This window comes from Balaenoptera acutorostrata, chromosome 19 (genome assembly GCF_949987535.1).
Source record: "Balaenoptera acutorostrata chromosome 19, mBalAcu1.1, whole genome shotgun sequence".
Lineage (NCBI taxonomy): Eukaryota > Metazoa > Chordata > Mammalia > Artiodactyla > Balaenopteridae > Balaenoptera > Balaenoptera acutorostrata.
Window position 1 is genome coordinate 7,333,709 of NC_080082.1, and position 24,888 is coordinate 7,358,596.

The 24,888-nt window shown below is 54.3% G+C and overlaps 2 protein-coding genes across 2 annotated transcripts in view; both read right to left on the reverse strand.

Annotated features, from left to right (window-relative positions):
• Positions 1–11,058, reverse strand: part of CMIP (c-Maf inducing protein) — a 236,178-nt gene extending 225,120 nt beyond the window's left edge. Inside the window, exon 1 of the mRNA XM_007182633.3 lies at positions 10,396–11,058. Within this exon, the coding sequence (XP_007182695.3) occupies positions 10,396–10,692 (297 nt within the window). The 5' untranslated portion in view covers positions 10,693–11,058. The remainder of the gene's footprint in view (positions 1–10,395) is intronic.
• A 2,263-nt stretch (positions 11,059–13,321) lies between these two features.
• GAN (gigaxonin) overlaps positions 13,322–24,888 on the reverse strand; it is a 103,323-nt gene continuing 91,756 nt past the window's right edge. The window contains exon 10 of the mRNA XM_057533904.1: positions 13,322–13,519. Within this exon, the coding sequence (XP_057389887.1) occupies positions 13,405–13,519 (115 nt within the window). The 3' untranslated portion in view covers positions 13,322–13,404. The remainder of the gene's footprint in view (positions 13,520–24,888) is intronic.

Sequence of the window (24,888 nt, forward strand, 5' to 3'; positions counted from 1 at the left end):
CACTAATATAATATTGTAAGTCAACTCTACTGCAATCAAAGAAAAGTGCTCATCTACGTGAAGGCTCGGAACAGTAGACGCTGTGTGAGCGCTAGCTGTAGTTCTCACTGCTTTGCTGCTGACTGCTCCTCACCGCCCAGGTCCGTGTGCTCGAAGCCAGCAAGGAGGCGCGGGGCTCTGTGCGGGAGGCCTCTGGCTCTGGAGCCAGGTCGTCTGGGTTGCAGGGATGTAACCTGAAACTCACAGGGCCTTAGTTTCCCCAAGTGTAAACAGGAGCCTCGGGGGCTGGGTTAAATGCACAGATACACCCAAGGGGCTCGGCGGGGCTGGAGGAAATGATCGATCGCTACTGCCCCGCAGTCACCTCCACCCCGTCCTGGTCTGTGTGACCCCACAGGCTGACCCTGCTTGGACCCCCAAGCCCAGTAGCCACCGGACTGCTGGGACGGGTCAAGCTCTTTCACCTTCCCGCCGTCAAGGCAAGCGTCGGCCACAGGGTCGTGGAACGCGACCCGACGGGAGCAACAGGCAGACGTCAGAGTCACTGTTCCTCTTTCCAGCGGGCAGCCCTGCTCCCACTGCCCCACAGCCCCCAGGCCCGAGGGCTCACTAAGGGCACCAGCAGGGCGCCACAGCTGCCCTGTCTCGGCCCGACGGTGCCACCTTCCCAAGCCCCACGGCTGGGCGGGGCCTTCCCACCTGGCCTCCAGGAAGGAAGCTTCCAGAAGGGGAGCCCTGGGAGCCAAAGCTCAGAGCGGAGGTCTCAGGCCCAGGATCCGGAAAGCACCAGAGGCCTCTGGTGGCAGCGGCCTCACGGGCCCGGCAGTGGGCCAGGAACCGCGGGCCTGTGTCCACCCCGAGGCCAGCTCTGCAGGGCAACTCGAGGGCCCACTGCACGCACTGTCCTTCACTGGAGGTGAAAGAGACACGCAGGGTTCCAGGGACGCAGAGGGTGGAGGTCTGGACGTGGCTCTTCCCTCTCCCCTTCCAACAGGAGGGACCACCCAACTGAACCTGTGCGGCAGCTCATTCATTCCTTCCTTCACTCATTCATCCACTCATCTGGCCAAAGAGTGTCTGCTGAGAGACACAGCCTCAGGGTCCCCGTCTGTAAAATGGAGGGAGTGACAGCAACTTGCTGGGCTGTTATGGAGGTCACCAATGTGACTGCCCAGCCCAGCTCCTAGCAAACAAACTCTCGTGAGTGGCCACGAGACCACTGCTGCAGTGGTCACTACAGTGACTAACGCCTGGCCTGGTGACTCACATCCCTGCACTCCTGAAGCTTCCATTCAGGGGCATCCCGGGCTCCCAGCTGGCGGCCCGCCCCCCGTCCCTCTGCGTCACGATCAGGGCCCTCCCGGCTCGCAGGTGAACCCCACAGTGACCTCGAGGGCCCCTCTGGGAAGTGACCCTGCCTCCATCTTTCTCCCTACTTGCTCTCACGGTGCCAACCACTGCTGCGGCCCCTCTGCCCATTCCCACCCCTGGCCCCCAGCCCCTTCTCTGCCAGCCCCCAACCCTACCTCTGTCCGTCCAGATGCATCTCTCCTATGAAGTCCTTCCTGAAACCACCTGGACCCTCCAAACAGCAGGACAAGGCACAAATCTCTCTGCGGATGTGTGCTCCTATGGTGCATCCTAATTTGAAGTGTCCCCCAATTTAACCGTGAGCCTTTGGAGAACAAAGGGTCGTCTGACTTTGTAAGCGTAGCACCAGGGAACACTCACCTTGCCAGCCCAGTGCCTGGAGATACTCACTCCACAAGTGGAGTACCTGGGAAACTCCCTTTGCACACACAGCATCTGGTACTCAATTCACAAACTTGGTACCTGGCGTTTACCCTTTACAAATACTTGGCATTCACTTTCCAACACCAGTTCCCTGAACTCACTTGACAAATTCACAAAGGGATGTCTGCCAAACATTGGCAAACGCTAAACTGATAAGCCCACTGATCCCCCACTAAGACGTTGCTGCAAGAGGCTGAAATCATTTTACGTATATCCAACAGATGCACATATATTCACGGACACACAGACTCAGGCGTGGCGGCAGACCTGCCTTTGCCTCTCAACTCCACTTCTTCCCAGTTCTCCTTGTCTGAGTCTCTGTTGCAGCGTCTATAAAATGGGAAGAGTAATAGCTGTCCCGCAGGATTGTTTGGAAAATTAAAAGAGCACAGTGCCTGGCACTCAGCAGGGAGACAATAAGTGTCGCTGTAATCACGAGCGCATTGCTCCATCCCTTGCAACAGGTTCACTAAGATGTTTTATTCCCCACCAGAGAGCAGACTGCAAACTTTCCTGACCTGCCACCAAGCTCAAACCCAGGAGCCAGAAGAGACCACGCCATCTGAATTTCCTTTCCAGGGAAGCAGCTCTGCTGCTGGTACCCTGGAGACCTCCAGACCATTGCAGGGTCCCAACGGTCCTGGGGTGGGTGTCGCCATCATTCCGTGGTCTCCTGTCTCCCGGACACGGCTAGCCCCCTCCCTAGCCTCCCCTGCACTCGGGGTAGCCGTGTGACCGAGCTGTGGCCGATGGAGTGGCCAGACCCACAGACCGAACCTCCACCTGGTTCTCTCCTTCTCCCCAGCCCCGACTCCACGAGGCCCTGAAGGGGCAGAAACCCCCACTGGACCGGGACACGAGGCAGATGTAAACCGTGCTGCGTGAAGCCCCCCAGGTTTGGGGGCTGGCTGTCGCAGCAGTCAGCCCACCCTGACTGTGGCCCGGCCGCATCCACGGGGACGGCTCCACCACCGGCTGAGCCTCACGCAAGCACGCGTGGCGATTCAGATTCACCTGGGCTAGACAGTGAGCCAATGAGGAGGCAGTCTGGGCTTTCCCAGGCTGCGTGCGCCTATCTGCAGCTTCTCTGGGCCTCGAAGAGCTTGGGACTGGCCCAGGACACCAGGACACGTTCCAGTGCCATCTCCTCTCTCCTGATGACCCCAGCCCCAGGGAAGCCTCCACTGCCCCGCCCCGCGGAGTCCGGCCCACCCACCCACCCACCCGGGGACTGGAGAATCCAGCTCTTCTGCTTCCCTCCAAAGTGAGTTCACTCAGCCTCATCGGTTTATACACTCTCCCGATCTGATACCAGCTTGAAAGCAGGAAAACCCATGACAAAGGAAGGCAGTGAAGGTGCTAGGGGTGCGGGGAGTCCTGGGTGTGAATCCCAGCCCGGCTGCTGAGTCATGTGGAAGGGTCGTGGGGCAACACGCTGGCGCTCAGCGCTTCCCCCCCTCAGCGCTTCCCCGTAGGAAAAAAGCCTGAGGCGAATTCAATGATTAGGGTGTGCTAGGTCCTAGAACCTTTGTAACGAAGTACGGACAAAGGGAACTGGTTTTGGTAATGTAAGAGTCTCTTAAAGCACTGCTATTCTTCGCTATGAGAGGGAGCGGGTTAAATAAAACACACACACCCCAGAAGCGCTAGAAACGAAGGAAGCTCCATGGGGCAGGGAGCTGCCTATACGCCCAGCACCTAGCACATTCTGGGTGCTCATAAATATTTTTTAATAGATGATAACAGCTCCTGGAAGGCAGGGGTGATGACAACTGTAGAGCATTTACTAAGATCCGGGCCCTTCACTGGGTGATCTCTAAGTCCGGTCCGGCCTCAGGGCCTTTGCACTTGCCATCCTCTCTGCCAAGAATGCTCCCCCACTAGATACCATCTCCTTCCCTGAACACCATGTGCAGAGTAGCAAGGCTCCTGGTCCCCAAGCCCCGCACACCCCACCCACCGCTGCTTTGTTTTCTCCGGGGCCAGACAGATTTTATAATTACTTGCTCAGCGGTTCATTGTCTGTCACCTACCCCAGTCTAGGAGGGCAGGGACTGGTTTTCCTCAAACTGCCTACAAACAGTGATATTTATCTGTTGAATGAACTGCCGTGCCTTACTCCACCTAATCCTGACATCATGCTAAAAGGAAGTCCCCAGAATGTGAATTTCACAGATAAGGAGGGAGGTTAGGTGACCTGCCCAAGGTCACCCACCAGCTAGGACGCTGCAAGGGCAGGATTCAAGCTTGCCTGTCTGACCCCTCTGCTGTGACCGGCTGTTCTCCCCCATCCACCTTCCTGACACCCCAGACACCGGTATGTGGCAGGTGTAAAGAAATGGCTACTGGACGTTCAGCTTCAGCACAACAATCAATTTCGGCACCAAAACTATGTTCTCTGTGGTCCCCTTCCCCCAACAGACGTGAACACCTCCCCCCCCACCACACACACACATGCCTCATCACCCTTTGTAGGGCTCTGCTGGTATCAGCCAAGCTTCCTTTCAACCTCACACGGCCTCCCTCGGTGGCCCGCTGAAGGCACTGGGTGCCTTGTCACCAGAGCCAGGAGCAGGGAAGAGACACTGTCACTTCCTCCTTTTCTCTAGCATGGGGCCAGGCGGCCTGGCTTCCATCCTGGGGAGGCAGGAAGCCTGGGGACAAAAACGATGCCCTCAGGTGGAGCAGGAAACAGCCCTCCTGGCCGTGCAGACCCTTGTCCTTGGGGCAGAGGTCAGCGGGACTGCCCGGAGCCCCCGACCAGTTCCTGGTGGGGCTGGGGGGCCAGACCCTCAGGAGGCTCCCTAGCCAGTGACAGCGAGCCAGACCCCAGCATGACTCCAGACCGCAGTGACCCCAGGCAGCACTGCCCTTCCCCCCTCTGAGGGAGGGTCAGCTCACCCTTGCAAAGCACTGTGGGACTTAATATTTTAACACTCACCAGAGAAGTAGGCAAAAAACATTCAGATTATCAAAAGAGAAACAACTCCACTCAATCAAAGTGGAAAGTGTCTTGTTGGAAACTGCAAAAGCCTGGGGCTAACCTAAATGTCCAGTGACAGGGGATGGTCTACCTATATTATTACGGTGCCCCTCTATGACGGAACACCATGCAGCAGGGAAGAGCAGCTGTGCAGGCAGAGATCTAGAATGACTGCCAAAACACACCGTCCAATGAACAATAACGGCACAGAACTGTGTGTAAATGCCCAGAATGCTCAGCAAGGATGCAGGGCTGGCCTGCGAGGAGGAGAACTAGGGGCCATGGGCCCGTGGAATAAGAGAGAAGCTTCATTTTCCCTTCTATGCCTGTTGTACCATCTGAATTTATTTGATGTGCACGTTACTATTTCAATTTTCCAAAAAAAAAGAGTTCTGTATTTTTTTTAAAGAAACTAGACTGTGCCCCCTGAGAAATTTTTCTTAAACTGCTTTCAACAATTTCATTGCTTTCATACATACCAGATCCACTAAATACCCCTAACTTTCCCAAATGCACCGCTCATCTCAGGAGACTTTCCTCTAGAGACTGCCCGTTTTTAAATAGCAATAATCCCTTGCATTTGGGCAGAATGTCTTGAAGCACTCTCAGGGTAATTAGGAAAACACAAAGTAGAATACAGGCCCCTTGTCATACCCCTACTGTGTGCTGGCCGTCCTGCTAGGTGCTAATCTGAGTGATCCCCAATCCTTTCAGCAACCCTGTAAATGAGGTAGGATTATCCCACCCTCTAGGAGGAAAAGCAAGCCCCGGCAAGGGAAAGCAACGTTCCAAAAGTCACACAGCCAGGAAGCTGTAACCTCAGAATCCAGAGCCGGTGCAAGTGGCAGCAAACCCTGTTGTGTTGCCCCACGGTGGAGACGCCCTGAACCATTAGGCTGCCTTGCTTAATCTCACTTAATCCTTTAATCAAAGGCGCAACTTGACCATCTCGGATGTTCATTCCACCAAAACACCCAAGGGGATACCATCCATGTGGGCCAAGCTGAGGCCGGCAGCGAGGCACCCTCAGAGAGCTTCGGTTTTTTAGGATGACACGGCCACCAGGCTCCCCCTAAGCCTCACCGGACGTGGTGCCCCAGAAATGCCCTCTCCCACTGCCAGGTGAGTCAGCGGGCTCCCCAGTTGGCACAGAGGAGCAGGCAACACTATACACAGCCACCTGTGGGCCACGGAGCCCAAGCCAGCTCGGCAGCAAAGCCCAGCCATGAGCAGCGAGCGAGACACCTTCAACCTGGACTGGTACAACTTTGCCAGCGGCTAGGAAAGGCATCTCGGATTGCGCCAGGAGAATGGCAGCATCAAAACTACTCCCTCCTTAAAATGCACTTATTTATTACAGCCTGGGGAAGGCAGACCACGTGTGCTGTTTACAGAGAATTCAGATTTTTTCCTCCACTTCTGTCTCAGCCCCTCCCCTCCACCACCTCCAATCAGACAAGTAACCTGGGAAACAAATTTGATATACTCCAAAATCTTATGACAAATGGCACTGAAAGAAAAAAAAAATTCTTTGTGTTTATTTATGCCACAAAAAAACATCACATAAATCAAAGGCGGGGAGGACGGGCACAAGGAGGAGGTGTAAGTGACAAAGCGGAGAAATGAACACGCGTGTACGTGTGCACACAGGCGAGCTCCCACGGGACTTCTGACTACTCGGGAGGACACAGATTTTCATTCCCATGGGGAAACCACCATCGGGATGAATGCAGTACTCTGACACCCAGTAGGTGCTTCGTAAGCGTAAGTCCAATTTCAGAAGGTTGCCGCCCCCAAGAAAACACCAGACTGAAGAAACCGACGAGAACTGAGGTGACTCCTCTTTTCCTTTCCACAACAGAAAGCCCAGAGACATTTCAATTGAAGCAGCAGAGTGGTGAAAATTTAAAAAACAAGTCACTGATGAATCGAGGCTTGAGAATAAAGAAGGCTACTGTGCCTGTGCTCTGACCCCTGTTTGATCAGACTGGACCCTCCCCATTCTGAGACGCCACGTGCTACACGTTAAAAAAAAATAAGGTAAAATAAAAGGTAAGCAGCTGATTCGTACTTCTTTGGTGCAGAGGAGACAAAGCACACGGACAAAGCCCTCTTCCAGAGGACAAACATGCCTAGCAGGTGATCAAATTCAGCCCAGGCACGAGAACGGCAAAATGGATTGTGGACCCAAGGACCCGAACCTTCTTGGAACCTTCTTGGCTACAGCCGACACCATGGTTGGCAACCACAAAAAGCCCAGGGAGGCCGGGGACTGGGAAGTCTGGACGCCAAAGGGGAATGAGGAACGGCGGCACCCAGGCCACAGCCTGGGCACATGCGCCCTTCCTCTGGCAAGGTGCGGCCGTGTGCACCCCAGGGAGGGGCGGACGCCTCCCAATCCCCCCTCACAGCAGCCGGGTCACTGGCGCCTTTGTGTTTCCTCCTTTGTTTGTGAGTCTTCTGGATCCAAAGTCTCCAGCACAGAGTGCATCAGGCCCGGCGCTGTCACCGGCCATGTCAGGCACTGTTGACTCTGCAAGGATTTAATCAGTAACCGGCCCAGCAGATAGGCACAGGGGCAAGCTCCAACCTGACCCCAGAGAAGGCAAAGTTTACAGCCAGGCCAGGGGGTGAGGCCGCTGGCCCCCTGGGGCCCCAGGCTGAGCCCATCTCCCCGGCAGGGAATGGAGAGAGGTCTGTCCACCTGGGGGTGTACCCAGCTGGAGCTGCCTGCCAGGTGGGACTGAGAGCCCCCGTACGCCTCCACCCAGGCCTGATGCAGCTGTGGTCCTGGAAGCCTGGTCTGTAGCTCTGACTGACTGGATCAGTGCAGACAGACCCTGAAGACGGTCTGGGCAAAGAGTGTATTTGGTTTGTTTATGGGTTTGAATCCAGATCAATCACTCTGAGTCTTGTGCCTGAAGCCCACACAATTAACCAGATAATTACCAGATGGTTCTGAGGTGGGTTGTGTAGAGGGCTTAACAAAAGGATGTTGTACACTTTATGGAAGGCTACGACCAATACAAAACACCTGATACACCCGGCAGCTCGAGGCTGGGCCACATGGGGCTTTCCGTTGTAGTGAACTGCACTCAAATTCACCTTTGTTTCGTTTGGGCTCACATTTCTCAATTGAGTGCTTGGGCCGCACTATGAAATGCAGACAGATTACATAACGCCCGGGCCTCAGGGAAACCCCTCAGGGGCCTGCTTTGCTTCCCGGGGTGGGGGGAGCCTGGACACACCAACAACCAGGTGTCTCAGGCCGGGACAAGGTCCCCAGTGGTGATGCCATGCGCACCCCTGCCCTGGAGGCCACGGCCTCAGCGCCCCCCTCCACGCTCACAGGCCCTAGCAGGGAGGGCCGTGCACCCCACCGGAGGCCACCAAGGCCACATGTAAGGACACTCCCTGCCCTGCCCGCGAGGCTCGCCGACGACAGGCGGAGAAAGGGGACAGCCCATTGGACACTCGCGCGTGGTTCCTCCCTCCTCGCTTCCCAACGCCACAGCAAGGCTCTGCTGAGACAAATCTTGGGCCACGGATGGCCCTCGGCCTCCAGTCCGGAAAACCACGGCTGCTCTCCAGAGAGGCCCAAGCAGACGAAGGTGCCACCCACCGCGGCCGGGGAAGGTGGTACCGGGGCCCCTGGCTGCTTGAGAAGCCGGCGCAGGGCTTCAGGCTCCCTTCCTCCCCACTCTCTCTCTCAAACAGCCACCTCTTGAGCAATCAGAGGTAAACTGGGGGAGGGGGAGGGGCACCTTGAGCCTCCGAAGCTGGCTTCCCCCAGCCGTGGGCAGCGCAGCACAGCTCCTGGCTTCTCCCGGGGGAGCACGGGAGCGCGGCCTGTCCTTCCCACGGGGGGTCACTGTGCCTCCCAGCCACCTTCTCCTCCCCAACTCCCCTCCACTTTAAGGGGTGACAGAAAGAAAAATAAAGCTCCCCCAGCCCCGGCCAGGGGGAAATTCTGAAGCCAGATTTGGAGGCTGCTGGTCCCAGACAGGGAACTACTGAGGACACCAGTTCCTCCCTGAATCTGAAACACTGCGCGCTGGCGAATTTTCTGAGGCTCTCCCTCCATCAAATGAAAAACCAAATGCCGAGGCCTGTGGCTCGGGACAGGTTTGAGAACATGCATGAGCCTGAGACTGAGACTGGACCGCTTCTCTGCAACCAGGGATCCTCCCCGAGAAAGCAGCCTTTGCAGATTGCACCAATGTGCCCACAGGAAAGAAAAAATAGGTGTTCTGAGCACGTCGGACCCAAAATTCAGAATAAAAGTCCTCGTGTGCTTCAGTGCCCTGGGGGGAGCGGGGGGGGAGCTGTGTCAAGGAGTATGGTTTCTTCTGCTAACTTTTCCCCCTCCCCATTCCTTGGAGCATGTGTCACGACCTGTGACACACTGCCAAGGGAACATGGATGCCGGGGAAATGTCTGCACATGCTACACGTTTGTGACATGCTATGTAAGCGACACCCTGTTTCCCGGCTGGGTTTTCTTGGCACAGGTGTGGGCAGGCGTTAGATTCAGCGCCCCCACCCCGACCACCGTGCTTAGTAAACCGGATCACGGTTGCCCCAGAGGGGAGCGTGCATTCTGGGGAAGACCTGCCACCTCTCCACAGAGGACGGGACCCCCTCACAGCAAGGCTCAGGCCCAAGCAGAGCTGGTGCTTTAAACTGTCCTCGTTTCAAAACACAAAGCATCCTGTTCCGGCTCCTGCCCGCCACCCTCCCCCGCTGAGACCCCACCACAGCCCTCTCTCTCCACCTTGCAGATTTGATTTCAGAAGCAGATCGATGACTTCTCTCCCTCTCATGAGGGTGACCCAGTCCCAGCCATGTATTTTAAAACAGTAACAATAACATAATAAAACCTCCAGCAACAAAACACACGTATACAATACTGCATAGACAATGCAAGACCAGAACCCCACAGGCCAGCTTCCGCACTAGAACTTGACCGCCCCCCGTGGGGAGGAGATAGCCCAGGACCCCTGCCCCCTCTCCCTCCCCCTCCCCCTCCACTTCCATCCTCCCAGTGTGCCAGTGAAATTTTTTCAGAAAGGGAAGCACCCACTTTTGCCTGCCAGCCCGGGCAGGAAAAAGACGGGTAGAGAGCAAAGAAAGGAACTGGCTTCTGGAAATTCTTTGGGTTTTGGGGTTTTGAGGTTGTTGGGTTTCTTTTTTTTTTTTTTTTTTTTTTTCTGGTTGTTTTGTTTTCCCATCCGCCGCAAATCCAGATGCGCTTTCCGAAAGGGAACCCCACCACCATCAGGGCCCAGCCTCGGGGGTCTATCCCAAGGTCCCATCCGTAATTAACACAAGCGCTGGGCCTGGAGGTACCCAAATGCTCAGTCCGGGGTGGGCCAGATCCTCTCCATAATTCTAAGGGTCTCCCCGAGCCCACCGGCAGGGCAGAGCTTCGGATTCCACAATCCAGTCCGGAGCCCAGGCCAGGAGGGGGGCGCCCGGTTCTTCCCGCCCCCCGGCGCCCTGCAGGCCCCGGGCTCCAGGTGCAGCGGCAGGCAGGGGGCAGCCGGTGGGAGGGGGCGCCTCCCGGGCCCCGAGGGAAGGCGCGGGGGTGCAGGCGCGCCGCCGCGCAGAGCGACTCACCGTGGCGGACGCCAGGCTGTTGTCGGCCAGCGTTAGGTGGTGCGGCTCCCAGCGCCTCAGGAATTTCGAGGTGAGGATCTTGCTGAGAAAGGTCCGCGGGTGCCGGATGACACAGACCTGGATGTCGCCCTCCTGCAGCAGTTTGTACCTCATCCCGTTGCACAGCAAAAGGGCCCGGCGGCAGGGCACGGCGCCCATCTTCGTGCCCTCGGGGGCCGGCACGTCACCCCCCAGCAGCGGCTTGGTCTCCTCAATCTGCCGGGGATCGCCGCCGCCCGAGGTGCTGGTCAGATCCATGGCCGGCCGGGCCGGGGAGGGGGCCGGGGGCGGGGAGAGGGGCTGTCCCGGCTGCCCGGGCGGCGGGGCCCCCGGTCGGCGTCCCGCACCCCCCCACCCCCCAGGAAGGTGGGGGGGTGTGGGGCTGGGGGCGCCCCGCAGGGGAGGGGCCCGGGCGGGCGGCCGGCGCTCGGTCCTTCCTGCGGGGCTCCGGCTTCCTCCTAGCTCGTCGGATGCATGCTCGCGGCGGCCGGACCGGCTCGGCGGAGGGGCGGGCGGGCGGGGACGCGGGGCAGCGCCGGCGGGGGGGCCGGGGGCCCGGCGGCGGCGGCGGCGAGCGGGGGCCGCGCGGGCGGGCGTGTCTCGGCCCCGCCGCCCGCTCGTGTGTACAGTACGTGTGTCTGGGCGGCCGTCCGCGGGCGAGTGTGCGGCGGGGGCCGCGGGGGCCGGCTCAGTTGAGAGATTGCAGAAGCCGCTCGGCGCCCGCGCGATTGGTCCCCGCGGGGTCATGTGCCCGCCCCTCTGACGTCAATGGCGGCAACGGCGGCTGCCGCCGCGGCTTCGGCCTCTCGCAGGCGGAGTCCGCCGCCGGGCGGGGACGCGAGGGGCCGAGGCGCGGCTCGACGGGAGGGGGCGGCCCCCGGGGAGGGTGCTGGGGCGGGCGAGCCCTGGCAGGCCCGGGCCCGCCCCGCCCGGAACCTGGGGAGTGGGCGGGGGGCGCGGGGGCGGGGCGCGTGACGTCACGCCGAGCCGCGCCCCCGCCGGTGCCCAGGCCGGTGCTGAGCCGCGCGGCCCGCCGGCCCGACGGATCTGAGGACGCGCCGCGGCCCCCGCAGCCCCCGCAGCCCACCCTTACCCCCGCGGCCAGCCGGGATCCGAAATGTCAGCGCCCCGAAACCTGTCTACGCGGATGGCGGAGGTGCGGCCAGGTGCAAACCTGAGGGACCGGGGCCGGCCTGGGCTGGGCCGAAGGTGTGGGGACAGGACCGCAGGCAGGACCTGTGACACCCCCGGAACCCCAGCTCAGGCCGTCCACCTGGCTGGCCAGATGGCGCCACAAGACAGAGATATTTCCTCGAATTGAACACGTCCCGTCAGTTATCCGGGGAATGAGCCACACTGCCCTGGCTCAGCCTGCAGGACTCTGCAGGCCTCCTGATCATTTACAGATGTCTGCCCGCCGTGGCCTTTGGGGTCCTCAAGCCTCCGGGGGGGAGGGGACAGGCTCCCCAGCCCCCCTCCTTCCTTCTGCCCCTGGAGTCTGATTAGTTCCTAATAGGAGCCTAGACAACAAAATCCCTCCCCAGCGTTACCGGCGCCCCCCTCCTCTGCCTGCACCCCAGCAGCTCCAGCTTCTTTACCTCTCCCCTCAGGCCGGGACCGGGTCATTCATCTCTGCGTCCCCAGGTCCTGCGCAGGGCTGTGAGAGAATCATATTGGAAGCCCCTTTGGGGAATGAGCTATGGTGTCACTCGGGAACGCCAGCCGTTAAACAAAAAACGTTCCCTTTCTGCCATCAGGAGTGGCACCTAAAGCCACGCAGCAAGTGCTCTGCTCTGGGGTGGGGCTTTCTCACATCCACGCACTTCTGCAGTTAATACCATTAAAACCCCCAGATCTGTGCCTTTTTTGTTAAGTGAAGGTGTCTCTGTAGTGAACACACAAGTGTGTGAGCGTGCGTTGAACTGCATCATGAGTGCCGAAGTTTGTCCACGGCAGCCCTACAGTGGGGACTGCCCCCTCCTCCTCTCTCCCAAGAACAGACAAGATGAGGGCTCCCCAAAACACTCTCACCTGAGCCTGGCCAGGGCTGGGGCCAGGGTGGAAGGCAGGGCCCCCGCATGTGTCCCTCACCAGAGAAGACGCATCTCCAGCCTGCCCAGGAGATGGGCAGAGCTGTTCTCTCCTCGTGAGCCCTGGGGAGGCACAGTTAGGCGGGAAAATGGGGAATTCACTGACTCCCCACAGCCTGCTGGCAAATTCTGTTCTTGAAGTTCTGAATATCAACGGCCTTGAGAAAACCATCAAGCAAGGAGGAGTCAGGCAAGCCAGAGACCCCACCCGGTGACACAGATGTGGATGCCAGAGGTGGGGATGGCGGGGGGTTGTGACCGAGACGCCCAGGCCACGCCGCCAAGGGGGTTAGGTCTGTTGTCCGAACCTTGATTGAGCTCCTGCCATTGCAGGAGTAATTGCCAGCGTCCTAAGCACGCACGCAACTTTTCCTTCTCACAGCAACCCATGACACAGGGTTGACCCATCAGCATCCCCTCCTGCAGGTGAGGATACAGAGAGACTGCCAGGCTCACTTAGCTAGCCAGGACTGAGCCCAGGTGCGGAGCTCAGGGTCTAAGACCATGTAAAGACAATGACCACACTGTGCTTGGGGCTACAGGAAGGGGGAGGGGGGGTATCTAACCCAGCCGGGCTGTGGCACTGGGGACATGTCCTGACTCCAAGAGGTCTTTAGGAATCAGGTAAAGAAGGGGAAAGGTGCTCCTGGAAGGGGGGACGGCACATACAAAGGCAAAGAGGTGGGAAAACCCTCAGCCTGTGCAGGAAACTCCAGACTTTTTTTTTTTTAATTTGTTTTTTATTTTATTTATTTTGGGCTGCGTTGGGTCTTCGTTGCTGCATGTGGGCTTTCTCTAGTTGCGGCGAGCGGGGGCTACTCTTCGTTGCGGTGCTCGGGCTTCTCCTTGTGGTGGCTTCTCTTGTTGCGGAGCATGGGCTCTAGGCACGTGGGCTTTGGGAGTTGTGGCGCACGGGCTCAGTAGTTGTGGTGCACGGGCTTAGTTGCTCCGCGGCATGTGGGATCTTCCTGGACCAGGGCTCGAACCTGTGTCCCCTGCATTGGCAGGCGGATTCTTAACCACTGTGCCACCAGGGGAGCCCCAGACATTTTGCCAAGGCATGCAAGGAGCCCAGCGGATGCAGGGCAGAGGCCTCAGAGGTGAGCAGGGGCTGAGCGGGCAGTACCTTGAAATGCAGGCCCAGGGACCAGACTCTGCCCTGAGAGCAGTGGGAAGCCACCACGTGGGGCATGCAGGGAGTGACTTGTAGATATCACCTTCATAAGGTCACTGGCCACAAGCATGACATGGACAAGATTTGCAGAGCAGCAGCCTGGAGGCAGGGAGGCTGGTGAGGAGGCTGTTGAGGGTACCCGGGAGGGAGGTGATGGGGTCCAGCAGGAAATCATGGAGTGGGGAGGCTCGGTGGCAGACAAAGCAGCTGCTGTCCACTCGAGGGACATCTGTGGACCCCATTCAGGGGGCAAAACTTCAGCAGAACGAGATTTACCAGGATGTAGAGGATCCCTGATTTTATCCAGACATCCTCAACACTGCTTGACATGGTGGTTGATTTGTAAGCATTAAACAGGAACAGCATGATAAAATGACCAGCACCCAAGTGCCAGGTACTATGCTGGGGGCGTTTTATATATATATATATATATATTTTAACATCTTTATTGGAGTATAATTGCTTTACAATGCTGTGTTAGTTTCTGCTTTATAACAAAGTGAATCAGCTATACGTATACATATATCCCCATATCTCCTCCGTCTTGCATCTCCCTCCCTCCCACCCTCCCTATCCCACCCCTCTAGGTGGTCACAAAGCACTGAGCTGATCTCCCTGTGCTATGCGGCTGCTTCCCACTAGCTATCTATTTTACATTTGGTAGTGTATATATGTCCATGCCACTCTCTCACTTCGTCCCAGCTTACCCTTCCCCCTCCCCGTGTCCTCAAGTCCATTCTCTACGTCTGCGTCTTTATTCCTGTCCTGTGGGGGCATTATATATTGATATTTGTTCTCCTTTCTTCCAACCAACCCAGAAGGCAAAAACTCTTATCATCCCCATCTTAAGGGCGAGGAAGTTGAGTCTCAGAGAGGATCAGACAACCACGGGGATCCAGCCAAGGTTTGTACCTGAAATTCTGACCTGAAAGTCCATGTTTTTCCCGCTCCTCCCTTGTAATGTTTTCCTGAGCAGGGACTCAGGAAGAAAGTGTTGAATTTGATCAATGTCATCTTTCAATAAGAATATCTCTTGGTCTGAGGTTGAAGTCAGTGTTATGGAGCCCCCAAGATACTGCCAGAAGCTCCTTGAGAACAGAAACCACGAGTTCCTGGTTGACAGCAGCACTCCGTGCCTGCACGCAAATAGGCAGTGACTTTTGGTCAGACTCACCTATCCTCTGTTGCTTAGGAACATGCAGGCAGTAGGTCGAGGTCAGTGAGCGTGTGAGGAGGTGGGACACATTGATAGCTGGTGATACGCAGAGCCCCTCGCCTCCCACTGTCCCAGGTTCCTGACCTAAAAATGAGTAAGTCCAGCTGTCAGATTCCTTCAGAAGTCCCCTCCCTCCAGCCCCCCAGCCTCTGTAGGAGACACAAGCCCATCAAGTTTCCACTGATGGATCATGTACCCAGGTCATCCTTGGTGCCACAGGAACCCTGACTCTGCAAAGAACAGTGCAGGCCCCTTAGAGTTCACCCTCCTGGCATCAAACTTGAGAGGGTTACGGAGCAGCAGGAAGGGCACGCAAGTTCACGAACCCATCACTCTCCTCGGGCCCCCACTGGCCAGCGGACTCACAAAGGTCACCAGACAGAGCTGCCGCATTCTGCATTCTTTGCTGCAGTCCCAAAGAGCAACGTTCTGCTCTCACCTGCTCACTTGGGTCAGCACGTGGGAGACTCAGCACGACGGGCTTACCCCGGGCCATACGGGCGGAGAAGCTACTCCGCTCGAGGAGCTGGGGGGATGCAGCGAGCAGGCAGGGAGCTGCCCTCGTGAGCGCACATCTCAACCCCGAGGTCCCTCACGTCACCCCTGGAGCCAGCTCAGAGGGGAAAGACAGACCTGTTACCCTGGCTGCCCACAAAGGGGTCTGAGGAAGTGGCCAAGTGCCTGGTGGCGAGGAGAGCATCGGAGCTGACGGCCAGCCCTAGGAGAGGGCCACCTAAGCACCCGCTTCTAGCAGCCCTGCCCCTTCCGGCAGATGCCCACAGGTGGGTGTCCTCCTTGGACTGGTCTCCAGTGGAGATCCTCAGCAGCCTTTGCCCAGCTCCCTCCTTGCCCCCGCCCCCAACTATGAAGTGGTGCACAAACCCAACACACTGTACCCTGCAAGAGGGCAGGGTCCGTTCCAGTTCTGCACATCATCGTGTCCAGTGGTGTGCTGGTGAATGTTTAACCATCAGCTTGCGGGGGGCGGGGAAGCCCTGATTTATAGCATTTGACAATTCCCCGGTTGGAAATATTCCCACCATGGCCGTTTTCAGGTTATCAACATGCATCACTGAACGTGAAGTTGGGAAGAGACGCACCCCACTGTAGAGTGCTTCTACCCTATAGACAGAACATTCCAGGGGGCAGCAAACAGTGGCTGAGGGGCCAGACTCAGCTCATGGCTTACAAAGCCTAAAATATTTACTACCTGGCCCTTTTACAGAAGAAGTTTGGCGACCCCTGAAAGAGACATAAATAACCTACAGAACGGAGATACAAAATGTAGTATAATATGTAGTCAAATAATTAGGAAGTGGTGAGTTTTATTACCTTTTTAAGAATATGATTTATTTAATCGTAACTTTATATTAATTCAATCTTGTTTAATGGCTGTTTGACAACCAGCTTGCAAAATTCCTGAAAAATTAACAATCAGCTCTCATGAGCCAGTATAGGTCAGCTTGAGCAGGCCCCTGCCTGTTCTGGCCCAGAGAAGACGCACGATGGTTATGTGCTGAATGGTTGGAAATCAAACTGCAACACCAACGTTCTAACCGCTAGGCAACCTTGCCCTGCTTCCTTCCTTCCTTCTTTCATTCAGTTCCATTAAACATGTGTCTGTTAGCACCTACTGAGTGCCAAGGACTTTGTTGGGGACTACAGATCCAGCTCACACAAGATGCTGCCCTCATGGGCTCATAGTCGAGCGAGGGGAATCAGACACCCCTCCTCCCCCAATCACATCCCCCCGCAAAGAAAAGTATGCAAGGAAGAAAACAAACTCCTTGCCCTTTCCTTTACCAGCTGTGTGTATCTCTGGTTGATTTACTATAAAATGGGACTGCAACAGTACCTTTTTCCAGGGTCATAGGAATTAAATGAGATAATCAGTGGCGAGCTCACAGCCTGGCACTGGGTAAGCACTTAGAATAAGCGCTGGCTATTTTGTGTTGCCACTGTCATTTTAGAACCCATGTTTCCACGGCCCTGATCGCAGGCCCTCCTCTAGATCACTTCTCCAAACGTTTCCCATCTGCCCAATAACTGGGATACAGATACCCAATACAGCATCTTTGCAGGGTTTTCAACTTTGGCGCTATTAACATTTAGGGCTGGATCATTCTTGGCGGCAGACAGCTGTCCTGACGACTTCAGGGTGTTTAGCAGAATCCTTGGCCTTAACCCACAGATGCCAGGAGCAGCCGCAATTTGTGACAACCAAAATGTCCCCAGACGTTACCCTGTGTCACCTGGGAGGCAAAATCAGCCCCGATTGAGAACCCCTGGTTTAAGGGAAGACGTTTTCCCCACCCTGTCAGCCGGTACAGGCTTCTCCCCAGCCATCCTGTGGTTCCCAGTCTGGGGGAGATTATATTGTCCACGTTCATGCAACGGCACGTCCTTCCTCAGATCCACTTCCCAGGGGCCGGAGGAAACTCGCAGCCAGCTTTATCAGACTGTCAAGGAACACGAGGACACACAGGATGAAATAAGGTGCAACCTGTTTTGAGTCGTGTTTTTGGAGCCCTTTAATGGCATGAAGCCATGCCTGTAATCATATGCCAAGCACCAAAAGCAAGACAACAGAATTGTTTGTTCTTAATTTCATAGCTGCCCATGGCACTGTTGCTTTTGGGGAGCGCTCCGGAAGCTCCATCTGAAAACTCCATCTCAAAATTACTTCACCCAGGAGAGCATTCCCGAACCTCATTTTTAACAGGCATGAGACACCAGCGTAACGGAACACACACTCTGTACTGATGGCATTTAATGTACTGATCGAATAATAAAATGTGCTTCTTCTGGTATAAGGAGAGGAGTCATGTTTTCATCCTGAAGTTGGGGAACACGCCCCTTCTGCTTCTGAGCTGATGTGAAGTCAGCCCATTTTCTAGGCTCACGGGTGGGGAAGAAGGGAGGAGCGGGTGGGAGCACGATTCCTACTTCGCAGCCTGTGATACTGGGTGGCTGAGTGATGACTGTGCCACCCCACCTACTTCTCTGGTTTGGGGGATTTGGGGGGGCAAAGGTGGGCATCAAAGGAACATGGAGTACCACCCGCTCTGCCTTTCTTTCTCACTCTCACCAAATAATTAAATCTGAGGTTAATTTTTTTTTCAAGTATTACAGAGGATTGAACATTTATCTGGAACTAATCTTTGTTACACACAATCAGTGGATTCGTTTATATACACACACCAAAACCTTAAGAGCAGTTCTCTCTGGAGTGGTGGGATTACAGGTCATTCTTTTCCCTTTTGAAATCAACATTATCGAAGTATAATTTACATGAAATAAAATGCACCCACTTTAAAAGAACAGGTTGATAAGTGTTGACGAATGTCTACACCCAGGTAACTACCACCTCAATCAAGGTATTGATGTAGAACATTCCCACAACCCAAGAAAAGTTTCTTACGCTCCTTTGCCATTGATTCCAGCCACCCACTTCCGGACCTAGGCAACCCCCGATCTGCCTTCTGTCACTACAGATAGTTTTACCCCTTCTTTTTTTTGTCTTTTTTTTTTTTTAATACTGGTTTGTAATTAGCTTTTTTTTTTTTAATTTTATTTATTTATTTATTTTTGGCTGTGTTGGTGGACCTTCGTTTCTGTGCGAGGGCTTTCTCTAGTTGCAGCAGGCGGGGGCCACTCTTCATCGCGGTGCGCGGGTCTCTCACTATCGCAGCCTCTCTTGTTGCGGAGCACAGGCTCCAGACGCGCAGGCTCAGTAGTCGTGGCTCACGGGCCTAGTTGCTCCGCGGCATGTGGGATCTCCCCAGACCAGGGCTCGAACCCGTGTCCCCTGCATTGGCAGGCAGATTCTCAACCACTGCGCCACCAGGGAAGCCCCAGTTTTACCCCTTCTTGAACTCCACATAAATAGAGTCAAGAGATATATCCTGCTTCGGGTCTGACCTCTTTGATGCAGCGTAACAATTTTTGCAATCCATCCGTGTTGGTGCACGTATTGTGGTCTGTTCCTTTCGAGGCTGACTAATCTAACCATTACATGGCTATAACAATTACAGGGAAATATTGCTTTCTTCTTTATGCCTCTCTTCCCACCCCCCAAGCCCAAATTTTCTACAATGAACATGCATTGATTTGTTTCACTTTTTAGAATGAAGATGAATGCCATTCGTTTTTTTTTTAATTCACGGGGACTTTATGAAGAGCCCGAACGCCAGGCTGCCGCTGACTCGTGGAAATGGATGCCTGGCACAGCTCCGCAGAGGACTGAAGGCCATGGATCATATTTTTAAAAATAAAAACCACTGTGTTTTTCAGATTAATTGCATCTCTCTCCCACACCAGCCTTTGCGGTGAGCTGCTCAAATTGACCAATTTAAATGTGACCTCACTTCTTTCCCCTCCATCCGCTCTGAGTCAGTTGCTAAGAAGCAAAAGGAAAGGAAGTATCGGAGGGGGGGAGGGAAACGTGTTACATGTGTGGAGTACGTGTGGCTCTTCCAAAACTTCCCCACACCCCCCTTCCATCAGCTGAGGCACGATCGAGGGTTTGTGCAAGATCCCAGAGCAGGACAGCAGAAGGATGCCATCCAGGGGCTCCAGGTAGGATGCGAAGGAGGCTGAAAGCACAAACTTTGCATCTGGAGCCCAGCCGTCCACCTGACTTAGGTGGGTGATACTAACCAAACCTCTTAACCTCTCGGAGCCTCAGTCTCTTCGTCTGTGAAACAGAGATCCAATCATGATACTCACCATCTAGCAAATGAGATAATGCATGTAACGTGCTCAGAACAAGGTTTAGGAAGAAGTCAGTGCCCAATACATGGTAGGGAAAAAAACGGTTGCTCAACTCCTGGTCCCTTCTTTCTCCAACCACAGCACGAAACTGAAACTGCAGTCTGCTTGGGCTGACAGGAGAGGAGTGGACATTTTCCTGTAACTCCAGGGAGCAGACCCTCGCAGATGCAAAGAAACGAGGGGAAGTCAGGCTGCAGCATCCAGGTATTCACCAAGACCCCGGTTGCAACAGAAACCAATCAGAGTAGTTTCAAAAAGGGTGGAAATGGGTTTTAAGGAATCGAGGGTATCTCACAGAACCCCAAGGGCATAAAGGTAGGCAGGTCTCAGAAAGAGCCAGAAACCAGGGACCCAGGAGCTTTCTCTCTGCTTTGTGTACCTGCTTCTCTCTGACTCATCCTTCCCCCCATCCTGGCTTTCTCTGCTGTGTTGCCTCAGCCTGACAGAGGGTGAACATTCGAGAGACCAGCGGGATCAACAAACTAGGAGCTCTCTTTTGGTCCAGTTCTAAGGGAAGAACTTGGTTGCTCAGTTGGCCCAGATACCCACCCTAGCCAGTGTCCGAGCCGAGCTGTACAAATATGGCTGCTGGCAACCCCTCCTTAGAGGTGAGAAGGACGGTCAGGTGGGTCACTGTGATCTGGTCAGACCCCCCCCCCAAGAAACATCTTATCCCAAATAACAACTACTTCTTTCATTGTGTTCCCCAACCTTGTGCATTTCTTGACTTTATTAATAATAATAGCAAATAGCCACATAGGGCTTACTGTGTGCCAGCCACTGGTGTAAGCACTTTGCCTGTGTTGATTCCTTTAAATTAATCCTCACAAAATTGCAATGAGGTTTATTGTGTCCATTGTACAGATGAGGAAACTGACAAGCGGGGAGGTTAATTAACTTGCCAAGGTCACACTTGAACTCAGCCAATCTGGTACCAGACTCGTTCTCTTAGCCACCATGCCATGTTGCCTATTTTAGCCCCAATCATGTTTTTTATCATTTCTCTGTTAGCCCATGTCTCTCAAAAAGAGAAAAAAAAGATGAGGAAGGGGATGAACGCCATCTCTGACATTTCGCAAAAGCCTTTTACAGTAGACAATGGAAAACGCCGGAACTTTGCTGGCTGTCCTCACTGTTTCATTTTGAACTGTGGGAGTCGGGGGGACAGGCATGACAGCATTGTTATTGCCTCTCCACGCTGCCCTGTGACACTCCCCTGGCCTGGACCACCTGGGGCAGGACCTGCAGCTTCTTAACCTGCATGCAATGGGCGCTCAGTAAGGTGGTTTTTGCCAAGAAAATGTGTTCCCCGCATTACAGTTTTCAAAGCACTTCCAAAGACAGGCAAAGAGATCAGTTAATATATTGTCCCCGTGCTACCTCAAGGAAGGGGAGTCCGTGGGAAGAACATACACGTGAGAACCCAGCCAAGGAACAGGAATCACGGCAGGGTCTGCACAAAGCCTCCTCTCTCCTCTCTGCCTTTTGTCCTGATCTCTCTGGGATTCTGGTCCAGTGCCTCATGGGACTCCGGCTGCCTCTGCTATGTGTCTGGCACAGGGCCTGAAATGGCCAACTCAGCCCAAGCACCAGGGCTAAGTGGGCACCATCTCCCAGCTTCCCACCACCTCCAAATGTCCAGGTGAGGAATCTGATGGATGGCTGGATTTTATCCAGACAGGCCCCGAGTCTCAGGTTCTTTGGCCCCAGGCTCAAAGAAGGAAAGTAACTTGCCCAAGGTCTCCCAGAGGGGAGGCCACCAAGTCAGGATTCTGGCCTGTCAGCACCCGGACTCCTTTCCTGGGCTGCTGTAACAAAGCACCATAGCCTGGGTGGCTTAGACAGTGGAAATGTACTCTTTCACAGCTCTGGAGGCTAGAAGTTCTAAACCAAGGTGTCAGCAGGTTTGGTGCCTTCTGAGCGCTGAGAAAAGGACCTGTTCTGTGCCTGTCCTGTATCTTCTGGCGGTTTGCTGGCCATCTCTAGCTTGTAAACAGAGGCATCTTCCCAAGCTCTGCCTTCAAGTTCAAGGCATTCTCCCTTGGTATGCCTGTGTCCAAACTTCTATTTTTATAAGGACACAGTCATACTGGATGAGGGGCCCACCCTATTCCAACGTGACCTCATTTTAACTTATTACCTCTGCAACAACCCTATTTCCAAATAAGGTCACAGTCCTTATGTGGAGGTACTGGGGGCTAGAACTTGGACTTTTTTTTTTTTTTTTTTTCTCTTGGTTGCGCTGCATGGCTTGTGGGATCTTAGTTCCCCAACAAAGGATGGAACCCGGGCCCCCCAGCCGTAGAAGTGCAGAGTCCTAACCACAGGACCGCCAGGGAATTCCCCTTTGGACATCTTTTTTGAAGGGCATAATTTGACCCCTTACAGAGCCCAAAGCCGGCTTTGGAAGTGCCACTCCGTTCTGCCCCAGCCGGTTCTCACCATAACGCCCTGGCTCCTTACAGCCCCGGAAGGCTTCGTTCATCCTGTTTTCCCTGGAACAGGCATGGACACAAGTCTGCCCTCCTGTCCTCCAGCTCACATGGGAGCAGTTCCCAGGAAGCAGCCGTGATTCAGGAGGACCCACTGGGGCACCCTGGGTGGGGCATTAGGGAGCTTTTATTCAGACGGTGGCCCATTGGTGGACCTTCTCCACCAAGCCCCAGTGTCATCAGGCAACTGCAGAGGCATTAAACCTGTACAGCTCACAATGGACTAATGAATTTCATTCAGCGTGGATGACAATGACCCAGGCATCAAAGCCGGCTGGTGTGACCTCCGGCCTTGTGGTTTCACAATGGTGATGGCGGACAGGTGTCTAGGTCCTGGGCCAGAGATTCAGGCAAGTGATTCATTTCTATATTTATTCACTTCTCTATTTGGTTTGGCTAAAAATCTTCAGCAGATTTTCCTCGAAGGTGAATCAGCCAAATCTACCCCCCGAGGATTAGTTGCATCTCGGAAGCCCAGGATCTGGGTTCAGGAAAAGTCGGTCCTGCCCATTTCTTCAGCCTTGACAGATATCACCAATCTTCTGTGGAATGCTACCTAAGATCACAGGGCAGGAAGGGGTGGGGTGAGGAGTGGAATCCAGGACGCTGTAGCTACAGTCTGTATTCATTTGGTACTTTGACTTGGTGACTCACAGTTTTGAGCCTGGACTGGTGTCTGCCTCCTTGAAAGGAAAAGTGCTAAGGGCATCACCAATGCATCCAGATCCCAGCAGCTGCGACCCCCTCCTTCATCCCCAGGGAGCAGTCAGTAAGATGGAACATTGGCCTTGCCAGACCTCAAAGAAACCCCTATGGGGCTTTCAGTCCACCCCTCCTATTTTGCAGGTGGGAGAAACTAAGGGTCAGAGAAGAGAAGGAGCCTTACCCAAGACCACACAGGTGATGGATGGGTGGCAAATCCAGGCTCAGAGCTCCTGATCCCCCAACCCAGAGCTCTCCCCTGCCCCCAGTCTCCTGCTTTTCTTCTCCCGCTGCTGACGGAGGATGCCGGATCCTTTGTATTTCTCATGTGTCTGCCTGTTGTCGGAGTCTGTGGAATCAAATCCCTGGGGAGGATCAAATCCCTGGGGAGGATCATCGTCCTCTTTTCCATCTGCCCCAGCCCCTCGAAACAAGGCCGTGTGCTCCCTCGCCATCCTAATGATGTGTGCTGTTGCTTCCACCCTCTCCTGGGATTTCTGCAGCTTTTCACACTTTACTGCATTTCCTCTGGGCCTCCCTCCTGGTGTCAACACCCTCAGCCCCCAGATTCCACCCGGGGCATTTCCTTTGAGCCCCTCTGGCTCTGTTTCCCACCTCGACACTCCCTCATTCTGCCATCTTCAACTGCCCGATGCTGGCGGTCCTTCCTCAGGGCCTAGTGGATAGGGTGGGCCCAGCAAACAAAGTGAAGACAGACCCCCTTGTGGCTACAAACCAACGTAGCTTCGACAAGTCTAGCAGCCCAGGAACACTTTTAAACTTTTTTTTTTTTCCTTAGAAAATGGATATATTTTCACTTGGAAAAAATCAGAAGATACAGATGAAGAACAAAACAAGTCATAATGGATGTTAATTAGGTACCCACTACATTCTAAGCACTATGCACATATTAGCTCATTTAATCCTCAAATGAGAAATCCTACACGACAAATGACATGATTTCTTCAACAAATAAATGGCAACAAAAGAAAACAAAACAAAACAAAAACATGAGAGCAAGGAGAGTGTTGAGGTTAAAAGAAACTTAAAAGTGCTACCAACTGTAGAGAGACAGGTAGATAGATAGGCAAGTGACAAAGCACAGTAAACATGTCAGTGGTTCAGTCTAGGGGGTGACACACACGCTCACTGTAAAATCCTTCTGCCTTCGCTGGATATTTGAAAATTGTCCTATTAAAACTCTGGGGAAGGGACTTCCCTGGTGGCGCAGTGGTTAAGAATCTGCCTGCCAATGCAGGGGACACGGGTTCGAGCCCTGGTCTGGGAAGATCCCACATGCCACAGAACAACTAAGCCCGTGCGCCACAACTACTGAGCCCACGTGCCACAGCTACTGAAGCTTGCACATCTAGAGCCCGTGCTCCACAAGAGAAGCCACCGCAATGAGAAGCCCACGCACTGCAACGAAGAGTAGCCCCCGCTCGCTGCAACTAGAGAAAGCCGGTGGCAGCAACAAAGACCCAACACAGCCAAAAGAAAAAAACAAAACTCTGGGGAAATGGATATATCAGGCAAATGAAATGTGTGGATCTTGTGGATCTCGATTCAAGCAAATCAAATTTAAAAAGCATTTATGGGACAACCAAGGATGATTATACACTGATTAGACTTTAGATGATTTCAGAAATTGTTTTTTAAAAAATTTTAGGCATGATAATGGTATTGTGGTGGGGTTTTTTTAAGAGTATTTTTGTTTGGGATTTGCTTTAAAATAACAGCCGGAGGAAGGGTGGGGAGGTAGAGATGAAACAAAATTGGCAATTTATTGCTAACTCTTGACCCTGGGTAATGGAGGTTCACTAGACTATTTCTTCTTCTTTTGTGAAGGCTTGAACATTCCCATAATAAAGAGTTAAAAAGAAGAAAAACACTCGTATTTTGCACTTGAGGAAACTGAACTGAGGTTTAGAGATATCAGGTTATTTGCCCAAGATCTTGTAGCCAGAAATCCCTTAATAGGGATTAAGAAAAAAATTCCTGGAATTT